Below are 22,122 nucleotides of genomic sequence, written 5' to 3'. Positions count from 1 at the left end.
ACAGAGTCAAACTAGGTATGGAATTAACAATATTACTGACTACAGAGTCAAACTAGGTATGGAATTAACAATATTACCCACCACAGAGTCAAACTAGGTATGGAATTAACAATATTACTGACCACAGAGTCAAACTAGGTATGGAATTAACAATATTACCCACCACAGAGTCAAACTAGGTATGGAATTAACAATATTACTGACCACAGAGTCAAACTAGGTATGGAATTAACAATATTACTGACCACAGAGTCAAACTAGGTATGGAATTAACAATATTACTGACTACAGAGTCAAACTAGGTATGGAATTAACAATATTACTGACTACAGAGTCAAACTAGGTATGGAATTAACAATATTACCCACCACAGAGTCAAACTAGGTATGGAATTAACAATATTACCGACCACAGAGTCAAACTAGGTATGGAATTAACAATATTACCCACCACAGAGTCAAACTAGGTATGGAATTAACAATATTACTGACCACAGAGTCAAACTAGGTATGGAATTAACAATATTACTGACCACAGAGTCAAACTAGGTATGGAATTAACAATATTACTGACCACAGAGTCAAACTAGGTATGGAATTAACAATATTACCGACCACAAAGTCAAACTAGGTATGGAATTAACAATATTACCCACCACAGAGTCAAACTAGGTATGGAATTAACAATATTACCCACCACAGAGTCAAACTAGGTATGGAATTAACAATATTACCCACCACAGAGTCAAACTAGGTATGGAATTAACAATATTACCCACCACAGAGTCAAACTAGGTATGGAATTAACAATATTACCGACCACAGAGTCAAACTAGGAATGGAATTAACAATATTACCCACCACAGAGTCAAACTAGGTATGGAATTAACAATATTACCCACCACAGAGTCAAACTAGGTATGGAATTAACAATATTACCGACCACAGAGTCAAACTAGGTATGGAATTAACAATATTACCCACCACAGAGTCAAACTAGGTATGGAATTAACAATATTACCGACCACAGAGTCAAACTAGGTATGGAATTAACAATATTACTGACCACAGAGTCAAACTAGGTATGGAATTAACAATATTACTGACCACAGAGTCAAACTAGGTATGGAATTAACAATATTACTGACCACAGAGTCAAACTAGGTATGGAATTAACAATATTACCCACCACAGAGTCAAACTAGGTATGGAATTAACAATATTACTGACCACAGAGTCAAACTAGGTATGGAATTAACAATATTACCGACTACAGAGTCAAATTAGGTATGGAATTAACAATATTACTGACTACAGAGTCAAACTAGGTATGGAATTAACAATATTACCCACCACAGAGTCAAACTAGGTATGGAATTAACAATATTACTGACCACAGAGTCAAACTAGGTATGGAATTAACAATATTACCGACCACAGAGTCAAACTAGGTATGGAATTAACAATATTACTGACCACAGAGTCAAACTAGGTATGGAATTAACAATATTACCCACCACAGAGTCAAACTAGGTATGGAATTAACAATATTACTGACCACAGAGTCAAACTAGGTATGGAATTAACAATATTACTGACCACAGAGTCAAACTAGGTATGGAATTAACAATATTACTGACTACAGAGTCAAACTAGGTATGGAATTAACAATATTACTGACTACAGAGTCAAACTAGGTATGGAATTAACAATATTACCCACCACAGAGTCAAACTAGGTATGGAATTAACAATATTACCCACCACAGAGTCAAACTAGGTATGGAATTAACAATATTACTGACCACAGAGTCAAACTAGGTATGGAATTAACAATATTACTGACCACAGAGTCAAACTAGGTATGGAATTAACAATATTACTGACCACAGAGTCAAACTAGGTATGGAATTAACAATATTACTGACCACAGAGTCAAACTAGGTATGGAATTAACAATATTACCGACCACAAAGTCAAACTAGGTATGGAATTAACAATATTACTGACCACAGAGTCAAACTAGGTATGGAATTAACAATATTACTGACCACAGAGTCAAACTAGGTATGGAATTAACAATATTACCGACCACAGAGTCAAACTAGGTATGGAATTAACAATATTACCCACCACAGAGTCAAACTAGGTATGGAATTAACAATATTACCCACCACAGAGTCAAACTAGGTATGGAATTAACAATATTACCCACCACAGAGTCAAACTAGGTATGGAATTAACAATATTACTGACCACAGAGTCAAACTAGGTATGGAATTAACAATATTACCGACCACAGAGTCAAACTAGGTATGGAATTAACAATATTACCCACCACAGAGTCAAACTAGGTATGGAATTAACAATATTACTGACCACAGAGTCAAACTAGGTATGGAATTAACAATATTACCCACCACAGAGTCAAACTAGGTATGGAATTAACAATATTACTGACCACAGAGTCAAACTAGGTATGGAATTAACAATATTACTGACCACAGAGTCAAACTAGGTATGGAATTAACAATATTACCCACCACAGAGTCAAACTAGGTATGGAATTAACAATATTACAGACCACAGAGTCAAACTAGGTATGGAATTAACAATATTACCCACCACAGAGTCAAACTAGGTATGGAATTAACAATATTACCCACCACAGAGTCAAACTAGGTATGGAATTAACAATATTACCCACCACAGAGTCAAACTAGGTATGGAATTAACAATATTACCCACCACAGAGACAAACTAGGTATGGAATTAACAATATTACTGACCACAGAGTCAAACTAGGTATGGAATTAACAATATTACCCACCACAGAGTCAAACTAGGTATGGAATTAACAATATTACCCACCACAGAGTCAAACTAGGTATGGAATTAACAATATTACCCACCACAGAGTCAAACTAGGTATGGAATTAACAATATTACTGACTACAGAGTCAAACTAGGTATGGAATTAACAATATTACCCACCACAGAGTCAAACTAGGTATGGAATTAACAATATTACCCACCACAGAGTCAAACTAGGTATGGAATTAACAATATTACTGACCACAGAGTCAAACTAGGTATGGAATTAACAATATTACCCACCACAGAGTCAAACTAGGTATGGAATTAACAATATTACCCACCACAGAGTCAAACTAGGTATGGAATTAACAATATTACCCACCACAGAGTCAAACTAGGTATGGAATTAACAATATTACCGACCACAGAGTCAAACTAGGTATGGAATTAACAATATTACCCACCACAGAGTCAAACTAGGTATGGAATTAACAATATTACCGACCACAGAGTCAAACTAGGTATGGAATTAACAATATTACTGACCACAGAGTCAAACTAGGTATGGAATTAACAATATTACTGACCACAGTGTCAAACTAGGTATGGAATTAACAATATTACTGACCACAGAGTCAAACTAGGTATGGAATTAACAATATTACTGACCACAGAGTCAAACTAGGTATGGAATTAACAATATTACTGACCACAGAGTCAAACTAGGTATGGAATTAACAATATTACCCACCACAGAGTCAAACTAGGTATGGAATTAACAATATTACTGACCACAGAGTCAAACTAGGTATGGAATTAACAATATTACCGACTACAGAGTCAAACTAGGTATGGAATTAACAATATTACTGACTACAGAGTCAAACTAGGTATGGAATTAACAATATTACCCACCACAGAGTCAAACTAGGTATGGAATTAACAATATTACTGACCACAGAGTCAAACTAGGTATGGAATTAACAATATTACTGACCACAGAGTCAAACTAGGTATGGAATTAACAATATTACTGACCACAGAGTCAAACTAGGTATGGAATTAACAATATTACTGACTACAGAGTCAAACTAGGTATGGAATTAACAATATTACTGACTACAGAGTCAAACTAGGTATGGAATTAACAATATTACCCACCACAGAGTCAAACTAGGTATGGAATTAACAATATTACCCACCACAGAGTCAAACTAGGTATGGAATTAACAATATTACTGACCACAGAGTCAAACTAGGTATGGAATTAACAATATTACTGACCACAGAGTCAAACTAGGTATGGAATTAACAATATTACTGACCACAGAGTCAAACTAGGTATGGAATTAACAATATTACTGACCACAGAGTCAAACTAGGTATGGAATTAACAATATTACCGACCACAAAGTCAAACTAGGTATGGAATTAACAATATTACTGACCACAGAGTCAAACTAGGTATGGAATTAACAATATTACTGACCACAGAGTCAAACTAGGTATGGAATTAACAATATTACCGACCACAGAGTCAAACTAGGTATGGAATTAACAATATTACCCACCACAGAGTCAAACTAGGTATGGAATTAACAATATTACCCACCACAGAGTCAAACTAGGTATGGAATTAACAATATTACTGACCACAGAGTCAAACTAGGTATGGAATTAACAATATTACCGACCACAGAGTCAAACTAGGTATGGAATTAACAATATTACCCACCACAGAGTCAAACTAGGTATGGAATTAACAATATTACTGACCACAGAGTCAAACTAGGTATGGAATTAACAATATTACCCACCACAGAGTCAAACTAGGTATGGAATTAACAATATTACTGACCACAGAGTCAAACTAGGTATGGAATTAACAATATTACTGACCACAGAGTCAAACTAGGTATGGAATTAACAATATTACCCACCACAGAGTCAAACTAGGTATGGAATTAACAATATTACAGACCACAGAGTCAAACTAGGTATGGAATTAACAATATTACCCACCACAGAGTCAAACTAGGTATGGAATTAACAATATTACCCACCACAGAGTCAAACTAGGTATGGAATTAACAATATTACCCACCACAGAGTCAAACTAGGTATGGAATTAACAATATTACCCACCACAGAGTCAAACTAGGTATGGAATTAACAATATTACTGACCACAGAGTCAAACTAGGTATGGAATTAACAATATTACCCACCACAGAGTCAAACTAGGTATGGAATTAACAATATTACCCACCACAGAGTCAAACTAGGTATGGAATTAACAATATTACCCACCACAGAGTCAAACTAGGTATGGAATTAACAATATTACCCACCACAGAGTCAAACTAGGTATGGAATTAACAATATTACCGACCACAGAGTCAAACTAGGTATGGAATTAACAATATTACCCACCACAGAGTCAAACTAGGTATGGAATTAACAATATTACCGACCACAGAGTCAAACTAGGTATGGAATTAACAATATTACCCACCACAGAGTCAAACTAGGTATGGAATTAACAATATTACTGACCACAGAGTCAAAATAGGTATGGAATTAACAATATTACTGACTACAGAGTCAAACTAGGTATGGAATTAACAATATTACTGACTACAGAGTCAAACTAGGTATGGAATTAACAATATTACCGACCACAGAGTCAAACTAGGTATGGAATTAACAATATTACTGACCACAGAGTCAAACTAGGTATGGAATTAACAATATTACTGACTACAGAGTCAAACTAGGTATGGAATTAACAATATTACCCAACACAGAGTCAAACTAGGTATGGAATTAACAATATTACCCACCACAGAGTCAAACTATGTTTGTGTCATGATGAATAGTATATTGTTGATTACTTACACAAATGGTTTTTCACCAGTATGAGAATGTTGATTACTTACACAAATGGTTTTTCACCAGTATGAGAATGTTGATTACTTACACAAATGGTTTTTCACCAGTATGAGAATGTTGATTACTTACACAAATGGTTTTTCACCAGTATGAGAATGTTGATTACTTACACAAATGGTTTTTCACCAGTATGAGAATGTTGATTACTTACACAAATGGTTTTTCACAAGTATGAGAATGTTGATTACTTACACAAATGGTTTTTCACAAGTATGAGAATGTTGATTACTTACACAAATGGTTTTTTTACCAGTATGAGAATGTTGATTACTTACACAAATGGTTTTTCACCAGTATGAGAATGTTGATTACTTACACAAATGGTTTTCACCAGTATGAGAATGCTGATTACTTACACAAATGGTTTTTCACCAGTATGAGTGCGTATGTGTTTCCTCAGGTCGCTAAGTGTGGTGAAGTATTTGGTACAGCCATCCTCCTCACAGTTAAATGTGTTACCGGAGTGGATCCTTTGATGTGCCCTCAGTCTATAAAAATATTTCACGTTAATTTTTAACATTAAAGAAAGTCTATATTATCTGTTAAGCCTGGTTAGGCTGGACATTTCAATGTATTCTATGTCTGAATTATGTACTTTCCTGCTTTTAAAATGTGTAAGATTTTAATAAGGTATCTGTAATACCTGTAGAGAGTGTTGAAAGACTTATGACACTCCCTCAGCTCACATTCGTACGGCTTCTCTTTCGTGTGGACTCGTACATGGATCTTGAGACTGTAGGAGGTGAGGAAGGACTTGCCACACCCGGATTCATTACAGACAAAGGTATATTCACCTGTGAACAGGGAAGTTAATTACCTGTGTACAAAAAAAAACAAGAGACACATGGGCCTTAATGGTCAGCTGAGTTTTGAAATAATTAATCTAATTGACCCTTTTTGGCCCATCCATCAGCCCAGAGGGTCAGTCAGGGCCAAGATGTGCATACTATCAAGCTGTCATCCAATGCTGACAATTTTAACAAAGTTGGAATGAATTCCAATAGAACAAACAAATGATAGTCAAAATTGTGATTTCCCTATATAAACTAACATAGTAAATTCTACCCCCTTTAAAAGGGAAAAGGCGAGACCCCAGGGTCATGAAATTTACATTTTGGTAAAGGACCTTAAGACCTTTCTATCTGTGAAGATTATTTGATTCTACCATATCTGGGAGTTGAGAAGAAGATTTTAAAATTTTTAGTCAAGTTGACCCTTTTTGGCCCTGCCCCTCAGGCCCCAGGGTGGTCGGGACCATATAATTCACAATTTTGGTTGTCCTTTGGAATCTTCCTGCCAAATTTCATTGAATTTGGTTCAGTGGTTTTGGAGAAGAAGTCAAAAATGTAAATTGTTTACGGACGCATGACAATGGACAAAAGGCGGTTAGAATAGGTCACTTGAGACTTCGTCTCAGGGGATCTAAAACAATTCAACAAGAGGCCCATGCCAGGGCCTAAACGCCATCAGACAAAGATTTACAGCAGGGACGTATCCCTCCATCTCAAGAGGAAAAACCAGCTTATTTATACAAACTATTATTGCCCACCCCTATGGTGTTTCAGATCAAATTTTATTACAATCCGTTATATAAGGAGAAGTTTCGTTTTAAAGGAAAATTTCAGCCAAGTTCCCCTTTTAGAGCCCCGACCCTTTGTCCCCCCAAATTATAATTGCCCTCCTCCAGTGATGTTTCACACTAAGTTTGGTTGTAATTTGTTAAGGCATTAATTAGAGAGGAATAGCGTTTTAAAACAAAATTTGAGGAAGTTCCCCGTTTCTGATTACCCCCCTCTATCCCCAGGGGTCAAACCAGCCTTGTTTTTATACATATGACTGCCCTCCTCCATTGATGTATGTTTCAGACCAAATTTGGTGATTTATTTTTTTGTTAAAACATTAAGGAGGAATAGTGTTTTAAAGCAATATTTGAGCAAATTCCCCATTTGGGGTCCTGTCTCTCTGTCCTCAGTCCAACAAGCCTTATCTAAATAAATTATGATTGCCCTCCCTCAATGTTTCAGACCAAATTTGGTTGAAATCCGCTTTGGTGTTAAGGAGGAGTAGTTTACACACTTATCATAAAGACTTGGTCATTTCTACCTTGTGTTTTAGTATATACAAATCTAACACAATATGTTGTGTTATTCCTCTCTCAGACACTTATCATAAAGACTTGGTCATTCCTACCTTGTGTTTTAGTATATACAAATCTAACACAATATGTTGTGTTATTCCTCTCTCAGACACTTATCATAAAGACTTGGTCATTCCTACCTTGTGTTTTAGTATATACAAATCTAACACAATATGTTGTGTTATTCCTCTCTCAGACACTTATCATAAAGACTTGGTCATTCCTACCTTGTATTTTACTATACAAATCTAACACAATATGCTGTGTTATTCCTCTCTCAGACACTTGTGTGAACGTGCTGACTATTTTGTAAAAATATGTTGATATACATCTAGTGGTATATGACCTTCTCATCTTCTGATTGGTTGCAATTTTGAACTTTGACCCAACTACATTTTTTCTTGTGTGCTTTGTGTCACATGTCATCGTTTTGACGACATACTGTTGTGTCCAGGTTGTAACATGAAGTACCAAATGCTACTGAATTTAGATCTGTTACATTATTGGAAACTATTACATTATTACCATCTGTTGCAAAATATTCAGGATTCATGCAACAACTTAATGTCCAACAATGATTCCTTTATTGATTTTTATATTGATGGCTTTATAGCATCAGGCGTAAACACAACACCTGTTGTTGATGTGAAGAAACTCAACATTCCTCTTTATGTTGAACTATAATAAAGTGGGATTCACAACCAAAAGTCCATCAAACCAGGTCACAATCTGTTTTTAAAAATAACAAAAGACACTCATTCAGCTCATGTTTTTTGTAACTTTTAAAACATTACTAACAAGAGTGAAATACCATGTCCAACAACCACTAGTTGTGTTACCTCTATATAAAATAGTGTGTAAAGCTAAAAAGGTCAGCTACAATGTTACACATATAACACTGCCATGGAACAATGTACAGCATATCACAGTTTAAATCTGAGATGGACTTTTTCCACTACATGGAGCCTAATTTTACAAAAAAGTACAAGTAATACAGCATATCTATGTAAATATCATAAACCCTTTAGATTGTAGCTAATTTATTAGAGAATTTATAAATCACTATTTTTTTCACAAACAAAAACAGTGAAAATACTATAGGATATCTCTGTTTACCCTTATGAGTTTTCTGGTGTGTCCTAAGGTTTCCTGCTGTGCTGTATGTGCGTGGACACCCTGTATAGTTGCACTGATACCTGGAAAACAATGTAAATATACCTGATACCTGGAAAACAATGTAAATATACCTCAGGGTAATTTCTAATCAGTGGCCCGGGGCTAGTAGACAGACACCAAAAATCCACTAGCCCAACAAATATAGGAAAACATTAAAATATAAACATCATATTCAGAATGGCTCTGCTTGATATATTTTTATATAAGCTATATTTTGAACTACTGCATAACTAAAATGAATATTGCACAGTCTGTGTGACCTATTAAATAGCTCGTGACATTTCAGTGTCTAAATAGGCCTACAGGAAAGTTGTGATTTCAGTGTCGAAATAGGCCTACAGGAAAGTCAAGATTTCAGTGATTCAAAGTGTGCTTTAGTTAGTATGAAATAAAACAAATATATCATGGGTGTTTGTGCAATAGTCCAGAACATTTGACATGAGGTACTGGTTCTATAGGTCGAAGAGTGCAATAGAACATCCGTCGATAACCAGTACCTCATGTCAAATATTCTGAAGTATTGCACATGTACAGACACTCATGATATATTTTATATAATTTTTATCATGCATCAGTTTCCAATTTAAAAATGAATCTTTTCTTTTATCTATGGTATCATTTCCCAAACCCAGGTCTCACATCTGAAAAAGAAAATGCTCCTGAAAATCTGTCCCCTATTCCAGATTAGGTATTAGAAGGCATCATACAACAAATATGGTCTACAGCATGGCTTTAATTTGTTGCCCGTGATTTGAGATATAGACTACAGTACAAGCCAGCACTCTTATGTCAAATTAAAACATATTGATTTAGTAGCAAAGACTGCTTATTTGGCAGTTTTTATAAACTGTTCAGGTAATCTATGTTGCAAATATGGCCAACTGTAATTTTTACTAGCGCAAGCTGAATATTTGGTAGCCCCAGATATCAGGCTGGTGGATTTTTAACCCCTTATTATATGCCTAATTATGACAGGGTTTTGGGCAGATGTAAAGGTATTTACTTCATGGACGTAACATGTAATGAAAAAGTAACACATACAACTGGAACAAATTAAAAGCAATTTCAGACATACTGAAATATAAATCTTATTTAAAGAGGTGTTTAAATAATTAAAGCTAATTCAATATCTACCTAGTAACCTCCAGAAGCTTGGTGTTGGGATCTCGGGTTTCCATAGTGATTGTAGCATGACTAGGGTTGGAAGGCATGCGGTTTTCCCCGGGGTTTATCTGCATCAGTATCTGGTCCTCCGATATGGTGTGTTGGATATATCTACAAAATCATATCAACCTCTCATTAATCTGTTACCATTAAACCTTTTGACAAATATTATAAGTCATGATGAAATCACTTTAACTTTCAAAATTTATTCTGGATCATAAGTCCTCTTCGTTACCATAATTCGTCTGTTCTGTATTACAATGTACATTGTTGTATCATTATCTCTGGCAGAGCGCTCGAGGTTAGTAACAGGATATAATATAGGTTCACATTTGTACTGTCGTTGTGTAACGGGTTCTGTAGTACATTTGTAAATAAAGCTTGAATATTTCTCCTGATTTGTAATGATATATCTTTCCAAAACCTTATTCTGTCTGTGTTTTATGTCTGAATTGGAGTTTACTATACCGGAGCAACCCCCTCTCTCTCAAAGTCTAGAATATTCGTAACCCAGTCACCCAACTGTCATTTCAGTTCGATCTTACCCATCGTTGGAAATGGGCTGTTTCTGTGTTGTTTTGTTATCAGAAGATAAGTCCGCAGTTCCCATGTCCCCTGGTCTCGGTTCTTCCCTTTGACTTTCACCAGAACCGCTATTCAAATAAACGCGAGTTATCGAACTGGTATCGGGTGCGAGATTGTCATCGTCGCCTTCAAGCATGTCGAAACCTTCGAAGTTCCCCCAGTTAACACCTTCCATATCTCCGGTGGTCTCCATGATCTAAATTTAGCCTATTTACATACAGGAGTGTTCATTTGATGTTCATTGATATTTGAATGAAGCCAAAGCAGAGGTAAACATGAAAATCTATCAATGTTGACTCCCGAGCACGACTGCCATTTTACCGGATGTTGGAGTCGGGGTAAAACTAATCACCAAAATTATGCGAATTTTAACGGTGGTAGAGAATTTGTGTATCCCGAGCCGAGCCCGAGCTTTAGACCCGAGCCCGAGCTTTGGATATTTTCGTTTTTCTCCTTCATTACTGAATGGATTAAGGTGATTTTTTCTACAAAGATTTAATTTCAGGTTTTAAATCAATCCGTGTAAGTGGATTTTCTTAAAATGTATTTTAACGTCCTAAATCGACGATTTTCATTTTTTAGGGGGAGAATTTGTGTAGCCCGCAATCAAGCGTGACTATTCATGTTTTTTGCTAATTATTTCCGATACATGCTATTATTGAGAAATATTACTAGATACAAACAACAAGTAAATATAGCTGATTCTAAAAATATAAATTTCAACATGTATCTAATGTGACTTGATGTCAAATTTTGACATGTTTGTAACCGCGCCGACGATCAATGAACTCGCCGTGTTTACCGAGCTTTCACCGAGCCCGTGCTAAGGGCAGATAACTCTATCGATCCCGAGCTTTGTAGAACTTTTAGCCATTCTTGTATAAGAATGTTTCCGGGCTCTGCGACGAGGACGCAGTTCTACAAAGAGCCCATATCATTTTATTTTAATGATTTTATATATATTTACCCATCTTTTCATTATTGTTTATCACATTAAAATATGTTTATCACCATATGTACTTTTGTATTTTTTTACGTAGAAAATAAAGTTTTCATTTGTGTTATAAACCAATTCACTCGTTTACTTTTTATCTGTTACTAAAGCTATTTCTTTTAGTAAAAAAATATTTTCATCAATGCATGATTTTAACACAACTACAGTACTATTTTCCTATTGTATTCTAGTTTGAATTTTCGAACATTTAGTACAATGCCAAACGAAACCGTCTCTTGAAAAATGAAAATCTGACTGATCACAAACACATCTATTGTGAAACCACCTATCGCAACCAGCGTCACAACTTACCATATCATCAAAAACATTAGAAATATGACATCCATCTGACTCACAATCGATAAAAATATCATAAGTTAAGGCTTGAGAAACTTTCTTTTTTCTGTATTTACTAAGTTTTTTCTTTGGAAATTTAGAAACCTACAATTTGAAATACAATTTACTAGATGCTGTCTCATATAATCTATGTCGAATTCTATTTCTTCACTACCTTTAAACCCATTAAAACAAAACTCTACTAAATTAGCGATGACAAAAACCCCACAGTCAACCCAATTTGTTTGTTGTTGTATGCTAAGTAAAATTATTTTTAAGATTTTCCTATTTTCCCCGTATGATGAGCTTACCTGCATTTCTAAGGACGCTGACAAATGATCTTTCTGCTTAGTTATACCTATCTTGATTTCGTTACAATAGTAATTCTGGAGATAATAAAAAGACAAAACTGTACTATCTAACGGTAATTCTTTCCAATTATTTAAAGATTTAATTAAGCTATTAGTCCCCTCCACAATGTTATTTGTAATACCCATATACTTGTTACCTACACCTAGCTCCGATAGTACCCACCAACCTGAATCGTCACTATCCATCACAGGGCACTGTGTTAATAAAACGAACATCATGGCCCTATCATTAAAGGCTTTATTAATGTACAGTCACAAAGCTCGGGATCGATAGAGTTATCTGCCCTTAGCACGGGCTCGGTGAAAGCTCGGTAAACACGGCGAGTTCATTGATCGTCGGCGCGGTTACAAACATGTCAAAATTTGACATCAAGTCACATTAGATATATGTTGAAATTTATATTTTTAGAATCAGCTATATTTACTTGTTGTTTGTATCTAGTAATATTTCTCAATAGTAGCATGTATCGGAAATAATTAGCAAAAAACATGAATAGTCACGCTTGATTGCGGGCTACACAAATTCTCCCCCTAAAAAATGAAAATCGTCGATTTAGGACGTTAAAATACATTTTAAGAAAATCCACTTACACGGATTGATTTAAAACCTGAAATCAAATCTTTGTAGAAAAAATCAATTTAATCCATTCAGTAATGAAGGAGAAAAACGGAAATATCCAAAGCTCGGGCTCGGGTCTTCGGCTCGGGCTCGGCTCGGGATACACAAATTCTCTACCACCAATTTTAACGGACTTTGGACGACAAGGACAGTTTTTTTCCGAAGATGAAACTAATCATACATCTTGTGTCAGTAGCAATTCAATTTAACCGTTATCTATAGAAAGGGACTAATTAGTAATTAGTCAAGGAATATAACTAAGCCAAGCGTACATTCTATTTGTATTCTAATGTTAACTGTTAGTTACAGTACAGTAAAAAAATGAATATTATGGGACAAGTCTCGGTTTACGAGGAGATACTGCAGATCTAGGGATGGTTAAAACTATCTATCCGTTTCTGGTTTTAATATAGATGGTGATCAAACTATATATCAACTTATCTGTTATTTCCATCACATGTACAGTTCACTTGTCCATATCGTACTGATCTTGGGATATGACTGTTAGGAGTTGTCTCCCCTGCCATTTGAGACGGACTGGCGGGGGTCCAGTAATTGAGTGATAATGTATGGCGCGGGAAGGATGTCATAATTAAATATTTTTGCCTAGGCAAAAATAAAATATTGCCTAGGCAAAATTATTTCTGCCTAAGCAAAAATAATTTTGCCTAGGCAGAATTCGATTTCTGCCTAGGCAAAAATCGAATATTGCTTAGGCAAAAATATTTCAGCCTAGGCAATATTCGATTTATGCTTAGGGAAAATTATTTCTGCCTAGGCAAAAATCGAATTTAATTATGACATCCTTCCCGCGCCATAATAATGCGAGTTTTTTTGTTTTTGTTTTGGCGAGGGGTCTGAGGGCCGCGAAGGCCCCCAGTGGGTCCAGGGCAGCGGCCTGGTAGGGGGTGAGGGTCCAGTAATTTAGTGATAATGCGAGTTGTTGTTGTTGTTGGTTTTTTTTTTTGGCGAGGGTCAGAGGGCCCCGAAGGCCCCCAGCGGGTCCAGGGCAGCGGCCTGGTAGGGGGTGGGGGTCCAGTAATTTAGTGATAATGCGAGTTTTTTTTGTGTTTTTTTTTTTTGGCGAGGGTCTGAGGGCCGCGAAGGCCCCCAGTGGGTCCAGAGCAGCGCCCTGGTAGGGGGTTCCAGGGGGCGAGGCCCCCGGCGGAATTCGGGGTCGTTTTCTAGAGAGTAATTGCACGAATTCATCGAAGCATTCAAAGTTATATCTGACGTGACTTTCATGTGCGAGAATAATATCGAAAGTTTGTAACTTGCTCGTGTAGAGAAAGTTATTGACTTTTCGTTAAAAAATGACTAAGAAAAAATGACTAAGAACTCCAAAGGGGGAACGACTCACACTGCACCGTGAGTACACAGATGGCACATGAACAGACATCGGTATCCCAGGTGCGGAGCAGTCTCCGAAAAGACTCGTAATTCTCAACTAATCTTCGCTGATTCGACAAGCTGTTCCCCACCTGGGAGGCTGCAAGCCGAACAGATCTCTTCCCATAAGTGAAGGTGTTCACCTTAGGAATCCTTACCAGATTATCCTGTCTAAGATTGTAAAAACACTTCTTTCCTCTCAATAAGACCTTGTAAAATAGATGGTGACATAAAATCTTAAAAACCTCAGAGGCCATATATTTGATACGCGTCACATGTAAAAAATCAAGTTTGAATCTTCTTAAAATATCAGTAAATGGGGAAACATAGTCATTTTCAAAAATTAATTTCATTACTTTCCGTGAAATTAAGATATATATGAACAGCATCCATTTTCAATCTATTTCTTGTTTAGGCAGCCGCAGAGATATCTTCAAGAAATATGACAAAACCATCTTTCCCAGGCGCGGATCCAGGATTTTCGAAAGGCTGGGGGTCCAGTAAGTTAGTGATAATGCGATTTTTATTTTTATTTTTTGGCGAGGGGTCGGAAGGAGGGGGGGGGGGGGGGGGGGGGGGGGGGGGGGGGGCGCCAAGGCATTTTTAAGGCTATAAAAAATTGTCCTCCTCCGAAAATTGGGCTAGTGCTGATATATTGCGGCTAGTGTTTACCAGGGTTACACGTATATATCTGATATACACGTTTCTGGATGCATCTGAATTTATATTTACAATCTCGTTATCAATGTCCTAGCATACTGCACGCACATAATGAATACACGGTCGATCTGTGACTGCCTTAAGATTCCAATATTGGTTTTTAATTGTTATGTCACATGTATGACATCACAAAGAAAGGTTAGGAACATTAAGAAAAATCTTTCTGGAGTAGCAAAAATACATTCTGATTTTAATTATTCCCTGAATCGGCCAGGTGTCCAAAAATATGCTGACTGTCCCATATGTTATTCAATCTCAATCGGTAATCAGACTTAAGTTTTTGCACTGCAGAGCTTTCCGATTGATCCTCGTGCTCCAGTTTGGGAAAATAGATATGAGTGCACTGCCCTTTTCTTAATCTACACAATAGAAATTGTCTGCGTCATAATTTTCTCTTACGAGATTCTGTGTCTGGAGGAAAGAATTGCATTCTTTATTCTCTGATTTCGTACTGCATACCAACTTGGAAAAATAAGTAAAATCATTGACAGTGCACGCCCACTTTGTCCAAAAGTTTATGTCAGACATTCACATATTTATACATTTCCATTTTTTAAATAATGGTCCATTCAATGTTCGTTTAAATTGTTTGCCGATTTCGCTCCATTTAGTTCCACTTCTGTCTTTTTTGTCAGTTTATTTAAAACATTAATTTCATACATTTGCCATTTTTGAATATATTGTGTAGACTTTCAAATCATTGTTTTAATTTTCGCCACTTTGAAATTAAATTTTCTGACAATGGCAATGTATCGATTCGTTCCATTTAGCATTTCTTTCGTCTTTTTTTATCCGTTTGGTTGATTATGTACTCCTACATTTCTACTTCCGGTTAACTAGATCGGCCTTTTCACAGTGTATAGCCAAAATGGTGGGTCACAACATTTGACATGTGATATATAATCCGTTCAATCCTAGCTTAAAAATTGTTTTTAGAAACAAATTTTGTACGTTTATGCATTAAACAAACATCAGAAATAATAAATATCTCGATATTTTACCCATATACGCTCCAGTAAATAAATTATTCGCTTTTAAACTCTTCTATTTTACGTGTATTTCATGTAAACAGGATTCGCTTTCCCATTTTCATTACTGATACGCTTATGTCTGCATTCGTTAGAATTTGTGTATATTTAGGCATCTGGACCTTTGAGATGAAAATTTGCAAGATATTTAAGCAAGTACCCCCATAGTTAATCTACTATAAGCCTAAACTGACCAATAATCGCAGGACCGGACACTTATGTTCTACGGAAGAGCATGGCCAGCGTTGTGCCTTCCACTGCAGTACGAGTTATGTTTATCGTTTTGACTCCCATGATTTTGATTTCAGGGTTATCGAGGACGTAGGAAGTCTATGAAGCGCCTTACGGCGCCCAAGTCATGGATGCTGGACAAACTGAGTGGTGTCTTTGCTCCTCGACCTAGCACTGGCCCACACAAGTTGAGGGAATGCCTTCCCATGATCGTTTTCCTACGTAATAGACTAAAGTATGCCCTCACATACGATGAAGTTAAGAAGATCGTTAACCAGAGGCTGATCAAAGTTGACGGGAAGGTGAGAACGGCCAAGGACTACCCAGCTGGTTTTATGGGTGAGTAAGCAGTGTTATTTCTACCCGGTATGTTGAACAGACGTCCTGTGCTTTAAAGGATAGTTCTCTGGGAAATTAAGAGGTGACAGTAAGCACAATAACGTCGGATAATACATCGGCCGACCAGAAGTCTCTTATGTAGTGTTTTAGTTATGCAATCCTGTCGTTAATTGAGAAATTTTGACTTTTTTTTCCCAGAAAATTGGGGCAAATAGCATTGATGCATGTTCTGATTAAAATGCATGTTTTGAAGATCTGATATGCCAGTAAAAAGTCTGGTTTTTGTTTGATTAATTTACCTCGAGTTTCTCAAAGGCGAAAGTTATAGTCTAGAAATGTAAGGCATAAGGCCATTGGAATAACTGGGTTAATGAAAAACGACATGTTTTGCTGCATTGTAAAATTTAGGGTGAAGAAATAAATATTGAAAGGTCTTATTGAAGCGATACTTGATTTAACATGTGGTAATGTATAGTCAAATTGAGCCTGAGAGGAACATCTGTCAACGGTCGCCCACTAGCTAGTGTTTGGAGGGCATTACCAATGATTTGATACATAGATTTCAAAATCTGACCAAATAGTGCACTCTTCCATGATAAACATGACAATAAACCTAATGACCTTCTATGTTTTAGATGTCATCACCATTGAAAAGACAAATGAGAACTTCAGACTCCTGTATGATGTAAAAGGACGATTTACAGTTCACCGCATCAAACCAGAGGAGGCCAAGGTAATGTTTTTTTTACATAACTTAATAAGGACAAGTGTTTCTGTGGTTTATACTTTTAAAACATTTCATTTTGAAACGAAAAGATGGATGAAAAATTGGACATCGAACCCCATTAGGTGTGTGTATTAGCATTATATTTGTGTAAAAACTCTGGTGTATTTTTTTCAGTACAAACTGTGCCGAGTGAAGCGAGTGACTGTTGGAGCTAAAGGTGTACCAATGTTGACCACCCATGATGCTAGGACTATCCGCTACCCTGACCCCTTGACTAAGGTCAACGACACCATCATGGTGGATATTGCCTCTGGCAAAATGAAGGAGTTCATCAAATTTGATTCCGGTAAGAGACCAACATCCTGATTGTAAAAGTGAAATTCTTTTGTGGTTTATAATGTTAGGGATATTCCATTAGAATATATATCTAGCAGGAGGAATCCAGGAATAAAGAAATTCTGTTCTGGAGAGAATGCAGCCTGATTAAAATGTATTATTTGAATTAAATGGATTCTAATGGTGGGCCCTGTTCGACAAACCTAGAGTAGGTGGATATTTTACAGGAAAAAGCATCCAGCATCCACAACACTGAAGTCAAATTAAAGGCTTGAATCATTTCAGAAGTTTTGTGTAAATCAATAGTAATAGAAAGGTATGTTACTTCATTATCACTGGCCCTATCGAAGCTATACTTTATCTGTTCCGTGATCATGTGTAGTCAAAATGAGGCCAAGAACAACTTCTCTCAACGGTCGCCCACTGACATGTGTTTTTTGGGCATTACCAATGATTTGATACAATGAAATGTTGAAGTCAATATCACAAGTGATACTTTAAAAATAGTTTTCATTGACATTATTATGCCCCAATCATTTGTGGAGTGGCATATATAGTGCAGTTTTTTTTTTTTACTAGTCTGGGATGGGCCCTTTTTGCCTCATTTTGGGAAGAAAATTGGTGAATTGGGAAAGATTTTTTCAGGAATAAACTGCAAAATTTTGGAATTCGGCTTTGAATTGAAATAATTCTGATTGGGAATTGGGCCCATTAACAACCCCAAAAAGACCAGCAGAAAAAGCCCTGTAGTGTGTGTCCCGTCTCGTTACATGTGCTAAAATCTTTAAATGACATCTCACTTATAGAATTAGCAAGAGGCCCAGAGATCTGATATGGGCCTTAGCATGATTGCTTGAAAGAGCTATCAAGATTGTTCAAATGAATTACTTCGACCTTCATTCAGGGTCACAGGCTAGGGATCAAATATGATAAAATCTTCAAATAACTTCTTTTCGTTCAGCAAAGTTCAGAGACCCGATATTGGGCCTTCAGTATGCTAGGGTGAAGAACAATTAAGTTTGTTGAAATGAATGACCCTGACCTTCTTTCAAGGTCACAGGGATCATATATGCTAAAATCTAAATCTTGAAATAACATTTTCTCAATAACCAAGAGGGGCCACATGCCTGATCTTAGGCCTTTAGCATGCTTGGGTGAAGGGCTACAAAGTTTGTTCAAATTGATGGCCTTGACCTTCATTCAAGGCTACATGGCTCAGATATGCTAAAATCTTTTAAACATCTTCTCAAGAATCAACACAAGGGTTCAACACTAGCAGTGGTCCATTGGGTCGCCTAATGAAAATTGATACTTTTGACCAATCTACTTGTTTCAAGTTCTTGTCAAAGCAGCATTTCAATAAATTGTGTTACTAAAAAAAAGAAATCATTTAAGTAAGGAATTTCTTTCCCAATAGAAATCACTTTTCTTTCAAGTTTCAAGTTTTGTATAAATTAATAGGAATAGAAAGATATGTTGCATTATTATCACTGGCCCTATCGAAGCTATACTTCATCTGTTCCGTGATCATGTGTAGTCAAAATGAGGCCAAGAGTAACTTCTCTCAACGGTCGCCCACTGACGCGTGTTTTTTGGGCATTACCAATGATTTGATACAATGAAATGTTGAAGTTAATATCACAAGTGATACTTTAAAAATAGTTTTCATTGACATTATTATGCACCAATCATTTTGTGGGGTAGCATATATAGTGCAGGTTTTTTTTGTTTTTTTTCACTAGTCTGGGATGGGCCCTTTTTGCCTCATTTTGGGAAGAAAATTTGGGAATTGGAAAAGATTTTTTCAGGAATAAACTGCAAAATTTTGGAATTCGGCTTTGAATTGAAATAATTCTGATTGGGAATTGGGCCCATAACAACCCCAAAAAGACCTGCAGAAAAAGCCCTGTAGTGTGTGTCCCGTCTCGTTGAATATGCTAAAATCTTAAATGACATCTCACTTAGCAAAAGGCCCAGAGATCTGATATGGGCCTTAGTATGATTGGTTGAAAGAGCTATCAAGATTATTCAAATGAATTACTTCAACCTTCATTCAGAGTCACAGGCTAGGGATCAAATATAAAATCTTCAAATGGCTTCTTTTCGTTCAGCAAAGTCCAGAGACCCGATATTGGGCCTTCAGTATGCTAGGGTGAAGAACAATCAAGATAGTTGAAATGAATGACCTTTACTTTCTTTCAAGGTCACAGCAGGAATCATATATGCTAAAACCTAAATCTTGAAATAACATTTTCTCAATAACCAAGAGGCCCACATGCCTGATCTTGGGCCTTTAGCATGCTGGGATGAAGAGCTACAAAGTTTGTTCAAAATTTAAAATAAAGAAATCATTAAAGTAAGGGAATTCTTTCCCAATAGAAATCACTTTTATTTCAAGTTTCAAGTTTTGTGTAAATTAATAGGAATAGAAAGATATGTTTCATTATTATCACTGGCCCTATCGAAGCTATACTTCATCTGTTCCGTGATCATGTGTAGTCAAAATGAGGCCAAGAGCAACTTCTCTCAACGGTCGCCCACTGACATGTGTTTTTTGGGCATTACCAATGATTTGATACAATGAAATGTTGAAGTTAATATCACAAGTGACACTTTAAAAATAGTTTTGATTGATATTATTATTCCCCCACCATTTTGTGGGGTGGCGTATATATATAGTGTCTCGGTCTGGCCTGTTGTCCCATTGCATTCTGAATTAATAACATAATTGAGAACCTGCCAACAGATTGGGTTAATGCTAAAAGTTGGCCTATTGGGACACATTTCAAGATGATTTGTGATGTCATTATTTGAATGATTTAACGATTGTCTCCATTCCTAGTAATTCCATATTCAATAATTTCAAGTTTCAATGGGGCCCATGCTGGAGGCTTGGACATGGCCAATTTAATTTGATCATTACGCATTACTTTGCATAAGTATGTTTTGGTTGTCGGAAGGATATGGAGTCCTGAGCAGAAATGATAATTGGGGGCCGACACTGGCTCTTTTCTTGGATACTACACAACACTGTCAACAGATTTCATTGGAACATCAAACATTTCTTTACCTGGATTTCTCCTGTTGAGTAGATGTTTTACTGGAATAGCTCACAGAAAGGCTGATGAGGACATAAGGTTCACACAAAATTAAATGTTGTTTTGTTCTGTAGGTAACCTTTGTATGATCACTGGAGGCCATAACTTGGGGCGAGTTGGTGTCATTCAGCACAGAGAGAGGCATCCAGGTTCTTTTGACATTGTACACATCAAGGATGCTTTAGGACACACATTTGCAACAAGGTAAGTGGAGCTCAATTGGACCTCTCTACGTTTCTTAAAGATTGTCTGAAGCAGTAAAAGTTATTTAGTTTTTTGCTTTCTGAAAAAGGATGCATAATTTCCTGAGGATATTATTAAAGTTAAATATCTTTATAAATGAGAGGGATTTTTGATGCCCAATGATCAGGAAAAATTACAGAATGACTTAACTTGAGAGAAATTTTGAAAATTTGTATCATTTTCATTGAAAGGAAGTTGGCCGTAATGAATTTAAGTGATATATCTTTGAATTTGCTTGCGAAATATGTGAAACATTGCATGAAGTTATACAAAGAATATTAGATTTAGAATCCTACCACTTTCACGATGTGTTGGAGCCTTATTAGTAAAAAAGGTTATGTTCTCTTCTTGTTTTCAGATTGAGCTATGTATTTGTGATCGGCAAAGGAAACAAGCCCTGGATCTCCCTGCCCCGCGGTAAGGGTGTTAAGCTGTCCATCGCTGAAGAGAGGGACAGGAGGATGGCAGCCAAGAGCTCATAAGGGCATGAACATTAACTTAAAGTGACAAAATAAAACCACTGTCTGGGAATATGTTGCTGAGTTCTTCATTCCTACATTAAATCAGAATTCCCTACAATTGATTTTTGTCTCACCTATACGACTATGTAACCATAGTTACCTACAATTGAGTTTTGTCTCACCTATACGACTATGGCATTGATTTTAGATGGATTGGCATCATCAACATGTCTGTAAACAATACTAACTATAATTGTCGGCCAATCAAACTGTCCATTTTAAAACAGCTCTTAAGATTAGATAGATTGCCTTCTTCCATTACACATCCAATGCATTGTCCAATCTTCAGTGCTACACCTTGTTGATATAGGAATAAGGGCTAATATTTTTTTCTATAATTAC

General features: G+C 36.4%; 2 protein-coding genes and 3 non-coding genes across 5 annotated transcripts in view; 4 read left to right on the top strand and 1 right to left on the bottom strand.

Annotated features, from left to right (window-relative positions):
* The window catches only part of LOC117328261 (zinc finger protein 143-like), a 29,642-nt gene extending 18,487 nt beyond the window's left edge, over positions 1-11,155 (bottom strand). Inside the window, exons 1-5 of the mRNA XM_033885735.1 lie at positions 10,789-11,155; positions 10,214-10,354; positions 9,020-9,099; positions 6,410-6,560; positions 6,123-6,254 (exon numbers count right to left, since the gene is read on the bottom strand). Of these exons, the coding sequence (XP_033741626.1) occupies positions 6,123-6,254; positions 6,410-6,560; positions 9,020-9,099; positions 10,214-10,354; positions 10,789-11,021 (737 nt within the window). The 5' untranslated portion in view covers positions 11,022-11,155. The remainder of the gene's footprint in view (positions 1-6,122; positions 6,255-6,409; positions 6,561-9,019; positions 9,100-10,213; positions 10,355-10,788) is intronic.
* A 4,892-nt stretch (positions 11,156-16,047) lies between these two features.
* Positions 16,048-21,790, top strand: LOC117328260 (40S ribosomal protein S4-like). Its single transcript, XM_033885734.1, has 6 exons — positions 16,048-16,128; positions 16,594-16,855; positions 17,491-17,588; positions 17,757-17,928; positions 21,091-21,220; positions 21,618-21,790. Exons 1-6 carry the CDS (start codon positions 16,126-16,128, stop codon positions 21,739-21,741), a joined length of 789 nt encoding a protein of 262 aa, XP_033741625.1. The 5' UTR covers positions 16,048-16,125; the 3' UTR covers positions 21,742-21,790.
* On the top strand, positions 18,252-18,370 carry LOC117328570. The gene has a single exon (XR_004532988.1). It is a non-coding gene; the product is annotated as a small nucleolar RNA SNORA16B/SNORA16A family (small nucleolar RNA).
* Positions 19,407-19,525, top strand: LOC117328574. Its single transcript, XR_004532992.1, has one exon. It is a non-coding gene; the product is annotated as a small nucleolar RNA SNORA16B/SNORA16A family (small nucleolar RNA).
* LOC117328569 lies at positions 20,369-20,487 on the top strand. The gene has a single exon (XR_004532987.1). It is a non-coding gene; the product is annotated as a small nucleolar RNA SNORA16B/SNORA16A family (small nucleolar RNA).
* Positions 21,791-22,122: the final 332 nt, after the last annotated feature.

Source organism: Pecten maximus, chromosome 5, assembly GCF_902652985.1.
Source record: "Pecten maximus chromosome 5, xPecMax1.1, whole genome shotgun sequence".
NCBI classification, from domain to species: domain Eukaryota; kingdom Metazoa; phylum Mollusca; class Bivalvia; order Pectinida; family Pectinidae; genus Pecten; species Pecten maximus.
This window is presented reverse-complemented; position numbering and strand designations above follow the sequence as displayed.